General features: G+C 31.7%; 1 protein-coding gene across 1 annotated transcript in view; it reads right to left on the bottom strand.

The window, feature by feature from the left end:
* Positions 1–2,536: 2,536 nt before the first annotated feature.
* Positions 2,537–12,129, bottom strand: part of LOC117106437 (netrin receptor UNC5B-b-like) — a 52,117-nt gene continuing 42,524 nt past the window's right edge. The window contains exons 12-15 of the mRNA XM_033247812.1: positions 7,739–7,885; positions 6,610–6,777; positions 6,030–6,223; positions 2,537–5,102 (exon numbers count right to left, since the gene is read on the bottom strand). Of these exons, the coding sequence (XP_033103703.1) occupies positions 4,931–5,102; positions 6,030–6,223; positions 6,610–6,777; positions 7,739–7,885 (681 nt within the window). The 3' untranslated portion in view covers positions 2,537–4,930. The remainder of the gene's footprint in view (positions 5,103–6,029; positions 6,224–6,609; positions 6,778–7,738; positions 7,886–12,129) is intronic.

Raw genomic sequence — 12,129 nt, 5'->3', positions numbered from 1 at the left:
TTATTACGATTTTGTTAGTACGTAGCATTTGAGATCGTCCCTAGCTAAATTCATAGTTTTGCAAGCGTTTTAAAAATATGCGAGACAATCCCTGACCAAGTAACATACAGTACACGGCGAAAGATTGGGGTAAAAATTAACTTTTTGGTCTTGCACTATACCTACAGCAGCTTGTCTCTAAGGATTATTGGAATTCATGTAAATTTTCCCCGCCATTTTTAAACTTGATTCTCATTTGCATGTGGTATTCAAATTTATGTAAATGAGCCACAAGTTGGCATACCTCACAACTATTAATCAATTTCCACATACATTTTCTCTCTATATATTGTATTATTGTACCTTACAACATCTTATCATTTACATTACTTTATTTACAATTGATTTACAAATAGATTAATCGATGACATAACAATAACAACTACAATAATAATGATCATAATAATAATATGAACAATAATAATATAAACAATATTAATAACAATAAATGTGGACTGCAGATATAAATCAATGTAAACGATCATATAAAACTTTAGTGGTAGAATCTAAATTTACAGTGTTAATAAGAACATGCGGAAAAAATAATCAACATTAGTTAAAGTCAAAGACACATTAATTTTATCAACATTAATTCGAGCATGGATCTACAATTGCTCTATAATAAAAAAAATCTAGGTGAGAAAAACGTCATTAAACATTGAGCATTCAACTACGGTTCCCATTTTACTTAATAAGACACAAGCAAAAATAAATGCAGAAACATACTATCATTCATTTTGTAACCTTTTTTTTCCTTCATAAGGTTAAAGGAAAAGAATATAATAATAATAAGCGCATAGAGTTCCAATTATTATGCACTAAGCAAGACTCATATATTATCATTATTAAAATTATTATTTTATATTATGTTATACTATTATAATTACAATATATTATATTATTATAATTACTATATATTTTAGTATTATAAATAATAATTAATTATAATTAACACAATAGCCTAATTATAATTGAAATTATTATTTATAATAATGTATTAATAGAAATAAAATATTCTAAATAAATGTTTTAATAAAATACTGTAATGATAATCAATAATATCAATAACAATAACAAGAATAATAATTATAATAATAATAGAATAACATTAATATTTCACTCTTTATTCACAATACAAATTTGGTGAAGTCAAGTTAAGTTCTCTAATATGTGCACCAAAAATCACAGAAAAAATACAAAAGAAATATATTAGACAGGTGAAAATATGACAGGTGAAAAAAGTACTGAAGTGTTATCTATTCAAGCACACAAAACTGCACCAAGAAAACACTCAAAATATCAACATAATATATCTTAAAATAGATAAAGAAACAACACACAATAACCAAATATATTATTAGCTAATTTCATATTATCTGGAGTAGATGATGAAGTCCACCATGTGAATTCAAGAACTGTTGAGTGCGATGAAAATGTCTCGACGGTTGGTTCGGTTGACTCCATTATCAGAGTACAATTATATATTAGTAAAATAATCAAAAGAATTTTTTTTTATACAACACAAAGTTCTTGTCTAAATTATTTAGCCTACATATGAAACTGTAAACCTTCAGTAACATTTAAATCCCCATGCGTATCGTCCAGAAGTTATTCTATATTCTTGGAACCATTGGAATATAATAAAATAACTGGTACGAGATAATTTTTATTTCTTTTATGCTTTCCCATCCATATTTATAAAACCAAACATTTAAAATATATTTCACTTATATTGTTTTTTGGCAGAATTACAAGTATTCACACCAAAATTACTTCCTAAAACATATTTTATGAAGTTGATGGCTATACTCTCTATTACAATGAGAATGTTTTATAATTCAAAGATATGTGAAATTAAGATTGCATTTGTTTCAAAATTTAATTACATCCAGCATTTTCAAAAATGATATCTAAATTGATGCATTTCAGTTGAAATTAGTTAAAAAATAAATCATATTGCATAATTTACAAACAGATTAAAGATAAATGAATGTATATTGTAATCAGAAACAAACTTTACTATTGTGGGCATCAAATAAGTTAATATGACCTCTGGCCATTATGAAATATTTCCATATATATGAGTGCCCTTGCAAAATTTGCCAAAGAAAATGTAAAAATACAATTTCATTTTTTCTTTGCAATCAGTTGGAACAAATGTTTGGATTAGGACATATGTCTCCACACGTCAAATTAAAGAATTAAAAATCATCTTCAGTTAACAGTATCGCAACACGCTTCAGTGATCACATCATGCAAACATGGACAAACTCATAAGAAGAATCCTATCATAGCTTTTAGCAGCAGCTCATAACAAACAGTACACAGTTGTGTAGCACGATAACGTTTGGGAATCCAGGCTCATTTGTGAAATTAACGACCTCCAGACGTTGATTCCACCTCGTTCTTCAACAAGCTAAAACCACATGACTACATTGGCTGCTACATCTGTCCAGGATAATAAGTTCCAATTCACTAATTCTACAAATCATAACTCAAAGTAGGCAACACATTACTAGTGCAGGTTGAAATTTTATAATAATCTCAAAAATATAAGTCTAAAAAGAAGATCAAAATCTATGAAATCATTGGGACAAACATGAATATATATGATAGGTTCTACATTCATGTCCGTACATTGTTATATAATGCACGTAAAACAAACCGTGTCATACAGACTGACTCATGTGATATGTTTAGAATAAGTAAAAACAGTGTCACCAAGACACATAACCACCTAGTTGTTTTTGTGACGAAGACAGTCAAAGAAACAACCGTAACAAAACTAATAATTATTACAAATGCATTTGCAATTACAAATTAATTACAGTAAGCAAGACACCATATCAGAAGTTGGTACTACTGTGTTATCTTATTTATCGCTGAAAATTTCCAGAATAAAACATGTTATATAAATTATTTTCGATCCAAATATAATTACACAATAGTTGGCACCAGTTTCATTATTCCTAATGAAAAAAATGCTTTTTTATATTATTATTCATAAACAGGGTAGAACATAAAATGGAAATAGATACAATCTATAGAGAGTTCAAGGTTAATTCATACAGTAATCTATTTGTTGGTGTCTCACCTATAATAATAACAACAGGCTAGCTCAGATTTAATAATCAAAATAAATGATACAGTCAATATATAACTTTTGTATTATCCCTCTTGCTAACAGTAGAGCCTCGGGCAAATTATATTTTTTTTCTCTTTATAATATTGCATCGCTGCAGTTTTTACACTGATTATGTGCTACACTAATTGGGAAAAAAATGGAAGAAAACTTGGAAAGAGATGTTAATATAATCAAATGTAATTTGAGTAACAACACATAAATCAGGCTTATCGTCAAAATTATTTGCCATATTTTCCTCAACTTATGATCTCTGCTATAATATTTCTAAGCAAATTCCCCAAAGCCAGAGTAAATGTGTACTTAAATTGACACTGTAATAAAAATGTTTAGCGTACATTAATAGATGTTTTGAATGCATCCATGTAAGTTCGTCTGCCCCCGAGACCCCCGAGGCCCAGATAACATACGTAAATACAACTATTTGATTCATCTCGGTATTAGCCGTGTTAGCACATGTGTCTCTGCATTCTAATTACACTTTGCATCTTAAAACGTGCTGGTGTGCGCATCTTAAACAATCATTAGTTAATCACTCTGACTTCGTTAAAGACACACGAAAGGATATGTAGGAGACAGCTGGTTGCCTCAATAATCATGAAAGCGAAGCCTCCTTGTATCGTACTGTTATGACAAGAATCTAACTAATATTACAGTAGCGACAATGCATACTTAACAAGACTAAACAATCTTAATAAAAAGTGACCTTCAAAAATTGTATATAGTTCATGAAATTGCAAATAAAATCTTCAATCACTCTAATTCAACTTTAATTTCATATATGTTCTAATATATGATTTAGAATTCTTTTTACAACCATCATCATCATAGACCAAAATATATTATTGGAATTAGTAGTTTCTTTGGTTGAAAGAATATATTGATGTTGATTATCACTCAACCAAAAACTTTCTTCAAAAACTTTTATGAATCATTTACTTCAAAATAAAATTGTTTAGAAAAACAACAAAACTTTATATACCTTTGACCTAGATTTTAATGTCTGCTTCTAGGTACTTGTACAATAGTAGTATCTTCAGTATTGTAAAAGTTATTAATTGTTTGGCATCATTAGAATTAGAATACAAACAAAATTTAATTATAATATAAAACAAAATTTTTAAAAAGTGATAATATACAAGAAATTAACTGAAAGACATACAACATCTGAAAAATACTACTTAAAAAAAACCAAATCATCTTATTATAATACAAATACAGTGATATTCTAACAGTATTTTTTGACAATACTGTTACAAATTCATAATCTGCTACATTAGAGAACATGTAAAATTATTCAATAAAATTTCAATAAAACAATATAAAACTCAATGGTATTTGTAACACTTGTAAATCAGACAACATTATTTTATATATAATTTGTAAAATCATCTGATTTCATGATGCGCAGTTGATTACCCAATGTTCGCGAAGACACGTTGAACTGAACGACCCATGCAGGTGGCAGAATAAGCACTTCCCAGGTGTCAACTGACGAAATAATTCCGAGAAATATATGCACACACTATCATCGATGGGTGTAGTAAAGGATAAAAGATAGAAAAAGCATCACGCAACATTATTTGTCTTTTTTTCAATAACGTCTTTTCATTCAATAACAATACCCGATAAGGAATGTCCATCTATAAACATATTTTATTTTTCTGTATTAAAAACTTGATATAGTTCATTACACAACTGTGTTACTGTCTGTATACAGTTTATTTAGCATCTTTGTTATTGTATATCTTATAACCATGATGTTAGTTGCTTCTCAATGACAGCGACTGCATCAGGTCGTCCCATCTCTTGAAATACGCCAAGTAAATCCATGAGGGCACCCTCTTCTCGATGCAATGCTTCCCATAAATCTAGGATCAAGTCTGTGGGGCTAGGTCTGACTGCAAAATAGTTGGTGTACCTAAAAATAACAACAGATAGGCAATGCTAATTGAATATAATTTCTTGGCAAACATGCAATGAAAGTATGACAATTAATTAACCAACAAACTCTCAAAAATTAATCAACACTTTAAATTCATATTATACAGTAAGTTACTGACTTGAGAAACACATTGAGTCAAAATGTTATCACCAATTTAAGCGTTTAGAATATTGGAACAATGTTACTTAATGCGTCTGTTAATTAATGTGAAGAATACTTGTAGACACTTAGACTCGAGATATTTTTTTCTGAAATTTATCTAATATAAAACAAATCTAATAATCATGAACTTTATGAACTTTAATATTCATATGAGTAGATTATGAAATAGTTTCATGGGGATCACATATAAGAGGATTTTATTGCATTTACGTAGGTATAGATTTACACAAGTATAGGCCTACTTACATGTTACTATATATAACTCCCAAGTTAACATGGAAATGAAGCGAAAATAATGTGACCCAGAACAAACCATAAACATGGCCACCACGGTTTGATGACCCTATTTTTTTTGTTGTAAAGGTTATTTGGTAGATTTTTAAGTTCTCAATTCTTGTATGACTGATTGATGTTATGTTCATTGAGCCTACAAAATTTTGCTTAAGAATGACTGAGATCCCAACTGATTTCATGATGCCTTGGTTGATGCCTTGGTAGGCAAGAAGGGACAATGTTAGGCCCTGGACAGCAGAGATCCAAGGATAGTTGAATCCTCAGATGGGCTGAAGCCCCAGAAGAGTTGAGGCCACAACCCAATGGACTTTTCTGCTAAGCTTCACTTAGCTTATTGAACACGCCCATATGTCAGACACAGCTCTGATTGGTCAATTTTTAAGTAGACTGACACTCCAGACAGGTCCATTACACATATTGTTCAATAATTCTGTGCCTAGGCCTTACCTGTCAACACCTAGTTTCACTGCTAACAACCGCCAGTCATTGCCTCTGGTTTTCGGTGGATCTAACACTTCGCAAAGCTCTAACCTGTAAGGCCTGCAGATTCTGAATGCCTTGTTAGGTGGTTCCATCATTGAACTACTGCTGGTACTTGATTCATGCTCAGAACAAAGTAATGACTTTTGTTCTAATTCCATCTAAAATAATGAATAAAAAAAACCTATAATTTTGGAACTGAAATATACAAAAAGCACCAAAACATTTTATATTTCTTATTTCAATTACGATGGACATTATCATAATATAGAATACCAAAATTTGATTTAAAAAAAACCCTATGATTGGACATTATTATACATCATTTGCCAATGTAGCACCAACTCTTTGGAATTTACTACCTACAAGCATTAAACATTGTTCTTCTGATGCTTTATTATTTTAAGAAATTACTCTTTTTTTTTTTTAATGATGTCATGCATACTGCCAAATGATGCTTTATAAATTTCCATATAATGACAATGACCTTGGTGGTGGATATAAAAAAAATAATGTCAAAAGGAAAAATATGTTGAATGAGGCTTACTTCATCAGCTGTCCTTGTAATTTGAAGTGACTGTGTATTGCTGTCGATTCCCTGTGACACCTCTATCCTACAATGCACCATTCCAACGGATGCTTCTGTCCTCTCCAGTAGGAATGAACAATGCAATGTGCTAGATGCTCCGCTCCAGATATGGCAAAATGGAATTTCCTTAAAAAAAAAAAAAAATAAATAAATTAAAATATAATATAATTTAGATAAAAGCAAAAGTTATGGTATTACTATTATACCATGTGAGCATAGTGATTGGTTGAAATTGTTTATGTTGGTCCACCCCTTTTATCCAAATACGGAATATAAGATACGTCATTCTTTTTGCATCCGGGTACCAGCATGCAGTGTTTTACAAGTGCTTTGTTCTGTCTCAAAAATTAACTAGCTCATTGGTGGCACTGTCCAGAATGAGGAAAAAATAATAATAATATAATAAGGGATTTGTGGCAAGTCTAGGTTTGTGGTTAAGATACTTGACTTTTAATCAAGAATTCTCAAGGGAATAATGCTTTGTTTGCATTGGATTATTGTTGGTCCAACTAGCACCCCACCCCCCTCTAATTGGTTAGTTTGACCAAAAATCAATTTAGTGTACAGCCTAGGTAACGTTTTGCTTCATCAAATTAGTCAAGCCACACGTTAAGTTTAACCTAGCAAATGTTGACCAGGAAATATGACCAGGCTTCTTTTTACCGCAAAAGAAAAAAAAAAGCCCAAAGCAGTGGGACAGTTAAACCTCCCTGAGCTTGTGTTACTACCGCATATTACTGACTCTTTCATTTAACATATACATGATTAGTGCGATCAGCTGTGCGATTTCACCAGTGTAAACTTACCCTTCATCTCAGTCAAATTAATCCAGTGTGAACATGGCTTTAAGCTCTGTCCACACCATCAAATTTGCTTTGATGAAAAACTGTTGTATGCCCATATATAGTCATGATGTGCCTATATATGGTCATGATTTGATGTCATCATGACCATATATAGACATGTCACATGTTTTTGTCATAAATTTGTCTGGACAACGCTTAGTGTACTATACATGGAGAACATAATTCCATACTGTAATTGGCGATTTATTTGCAGGTGCATGTCTAAAGAATTAACCTAGTACCTGATAATTAGCAGCAAGTTTGCTTCGCCAACCTGTCATTATTTCTTCAATGCTTAGACACAGGTTGGTACCAGAATACCGAAACTGCAATGTTTGAGGTTTCTGGAGTAACACGCCTCCTTGCTTTTGCTCTGTCTGTAAAACACTCTGAAAGTAAAAAAGTAAAACTTTTTGAATAAAACACTGCATCAAAGAAATAACTAAATTATAAAAAGTACAATGAATAAAATATTCCTCCAACATCTTGAAAACATCCTACTTAACGGTAGTTTTAGCTTATTTGTGGAAAACGAGAAGTTGAAAAAGAACCAAATTTATGAGTGACAATGTAAATGAATGAATGACTGGCAAACTGATTGAAAATGTCATTCATAATTCAGATAAATCCTTTTTAGGCCTCGCACGATGACGACAAAGTCAAGCTAAATGTGTAGCCATTCTGGCTGTTGCAGAGATGACGAGCAATTTATGGGCCAAAAATTTGAGGACTATTGTCTACTAAATGATCTGACATTTAAATTTACGATGTCAATAAAAGCCGTAATGATGAATGATGTCTGGTTGGAAAAAAAATCAAATACCATTTTCACGGTTAAAAAGTTTAGGCAATAATAAAAAAATCTGTGGGTTTATCTATCCATAACAACATGTTCTCGATATATGGGTATAAATTATATTGGAATTGAGATGACTATCAACTGCCATTGGCTGCTCATTGATTCTGAGCAAAGTTAAATTAAACTGAGATAGTTGTACTGAGCAGTTATCAAACACTGTTGTTTTAACTTCCAAACAATGGTGAAATTAAGCATAACAACACTGTTAATGTAATACTTAAAAATTCTGAGCAATTGCTCAAAACTGTAGAACTGAGCAAACTTAAGGTCACTGTTGACTCTCTGGGCATTAATCAAGAGGGAGGAAATGAGCTAATGATAGTACTGATGCTCATAACAAAATTCTGAGCAATATTATCGCATTTATCGATAGTGACACAGATCAACCTCTGCAATTAGAATCTTAACAAGAACTGCATGTGGAACTTCTTGAAAGCTGTTTTCCAAATTGTCCTTAATGTAAAGGTGAAACTATGGAGCACTTTGAAAACACCAATTAATGAATTGCTTATTAAATTGCATCCGTATTACATCCTTATACACCATTGCAAGAAATTGGAATTGGTACAGCCAACTACTATAATTTCTCCAAATTTGGCTTCACTATTAGCAGGTGCAATTTGCATCTATATAATCATGTTTTTGAACAAGTAGGACATCGTTATATTAGTCCTTACTGTCAAATAGGTCACTGTCTACCTGATCTTTTGACCTACATTTTGTAAAAGGCTTCCATAGATCTTGCATAGAAACTATGTTACACCTCTGCCTTCTCCTCTCTACATTGCAGTTTTTTTTTGTGTGTTATTGCACCGTTTGCCATCTTTATTGGTTATCAATATTTCATTTTTGTTATGCAATTTTTACTTGGGAGAATTGTAATGGTAATGTGTGCATGAATGCCTTCCATGCTATCTCTCGCAGCTGGTAGGCCTTACTTTTTGTTTGGCTCCCATAAAACTATAATTTATTTAAATAATTTACATTTCCCTAGAGCGTCTTTCCATTCCAGTCAAAAATGAGCTCTCCACCCTACTGGTTTTACTGCAGTAATGTAAGGCTACATTTAAATAAGTGTGCTTATGCCATTTTTGATCTACAGTACGTAAATTGGTAAGATCGGTTCAGTTACAAACTATTAAAAACTGTAAATTTATTAGGTATTTAGATACATACTATACTATGACAAATTACTATGTTAACATAGCTATCGAATTAGAGATAAACAATCCATTAAATTATATTATCTTGTAGCAATATTTATGGCAATAGCAAAATAGTATAATTAGAAGAATCAATTCAACACACTAATTCCAGTAGTTGAAGCAAAAACTATAAATTTAATGATTTGTCACACACTATGTATTTATAGGGGAGGAAGAAGAGGAAGGAAGGACAGGTAATAAGTTACAATCAAGTTTCTTAACTACTACATATTCCAACCAAGTTCAAGTTATCACAACTTAAACTTTAAATTTTCAAAATTAAGTATTGATTGCGCTATGCAATTATTTTATCACTAATCTAGACACAGTAAATTCCTCAAAACTGTGACTGCAATATTCTATATTATATTATGGATTTCCTGGTAAAGTCTCTTCCACGCGCCATTCTGCTATAGTACTTGTTTATTTTCTTTGCATAATACGTGGATTACATGAGACTAGCCAGAAGACGACTTGACTGCGCAGGAAAAGAATTTTGCTACACAATTAAAAACATGATTGCAAATATGTATGAGATGGACACTAATAATGTAACATGTACTCATCATTGTTATGTTAAGAAACCACCAAAAAATTTACAAGATATCACTCCCACACAGAAGAATAAGGACCACAATAACATACAATATGTCCAAAACACTGAGTTCTGTTGTTTATCCCATGGATCAAAGACCTACAGTATATAACTTTATTATGTAAAGGCTGAACTTGAATAATATATTGAATAGCGAACTATATATTGCTTCTGTCACTCTCATCATAAAGGGAACCATTCAAAGAAATATAGTTATGTTAAAAGCTTGCTTAAATTGTCTCTTTTAACAGATAGAACGTGGTTTATCTTCCGGAAAATGATTGACATACGAAATTGACACTCCAAATTGGTGCTCTGCCGTAGGTGTCATCAGATGCGATATTACATACAAGCATGTGTTGATAGCTCATAAAAATATTGGTGTAATGACCAACCTATTTCCTACATAACAAAACTTCATTAAAGCACAAGGATCAATCAGTCTAATTAGCAATTCTAGTACTAGTTGGCAAGTTTCTGGAATTTGCAGGAGGCCAATTACAGTGCTATTTACTTAACAGCGCCCAATTTTACCACATATAATGTTCTGAATTATTCATAGATATGCATATTTCATATTAACATAATTTTACTCCTTACCCCACCTCTTAATGCCAAATGAATGAAAACTAACATATGCCCTATTAAGGATTTATTATAAAACTAACATATGCCCTATTAAGGATTTATTATATTTGTTGGTGTGGTGGGCAATTTTCATACAGAAACTTGCTCCAGCTGTTGACAACCAGACTCTGCACTTTGTATTGAAATGAAATTATGAATTCTAAATCATGCCCAAAGCATTTTAGGCCTATATTATAACTAGATAGATTGTGATTCGTAGACTGCTATATGCGTTCAGAATCGCAGCAAAGTGTTGAAATTTTCATTGAAACGAGAGGTAAATGGTGATGTGCTCAGAAATTGATAAGCCAGCCTTTTACTAATGATGTATTTGTTGTTGCTGATGCGAGCATCGAAGTACTACTAAGGAGAATTTAAAACTAAAAACAGCGCGGAATCCATGTTGCTAATTGCACTCATTCGATTCTAACATCTTTTGAAAGTCCATCTATCTTAGATATAGGGTCTCAGTGTTGTGTAATAAACTTAAAAAAATAAAATTCAATATTTAACTTGCATTCTTGTATAATTAATTACGTTATTAAGTTTCTATTGAAATTTAAAACAAGAAAATACTTTCTTATCCAATTTACAGATACTTGCTCTTATATTCACAGGTAATCGATGGTTGGCGCATCAGTTGTGGCTTGGACTCCTGACCTTAAGTTAGGGGTTCCAAACTCTTGCTCTACAAGTCGCTTGTGTTCTTGGGCAAGCCACTTTATCTACGTTTGTCTTTATCTAACAAGGTGTATAAATGGATAACTGTTTATAGGATGGATGTTAGTTATGGAATTGATGGTACTAGTTTTGTGTGCTGAGTACATGTGCACGATTAGGTATACTCCCCAGGGAACAGAGAAGGTTGCACCTTGTGCTAGTTTGCCATTGTATGTTATCTAGTGACCAGGGGTAATAATGGTCAATGTTAAACCTTGTGCTTAATGTGTTCTCAGAAGCCAAAAAACACAGAAAATTATGAAGAATTTCAACACATGACAGCCATATTAATGTCCCACTATAAAACTTTATGTAACTAATTTATGTGATGTGCCCATATATGGGCATGATGACACCCAAATATGGACATATCACATTTATTTGTCACATAGAATTTGATAGTGGACAGAACTTAAGATAATCAAATTCCTTAAAAAAACAAAATGAACATTTTTTTTTTTTGGGTCATTAAAGATAATTTCTAGCAGAGCGCTTCTCCAAACCTTAAGGGGAGCTCGAAGAAGCTCAATAATATTATCAAATCGACTATTTAAATGCGAGCCAACCAAAAAATGCGATGACAGACTGGCCACTTTAATGTTACTTAGAAATAGCAAGATGTTGATA

Source organism: Anneissia japonica, unplaced genomic scaffold (assembly GCF_011630105.1).
Source record: "Anneissia japonica isolate Jap-2015-1 unplaced genomic scaffold, ASM1163010v1 scaffold287994_len634616_cov204, whole genome shotgun sequence".
Taxonomy (NCBI): domain Eukaryota; kingdom Metazoa; phylum Echinodermata; class Crinoidea; order Comatulida; family Comatulidae; genus Anneissia; species Anneissia japonica.
This window is presented reverse-complemented; position numbering and strand designations above follow the sequence as displayed.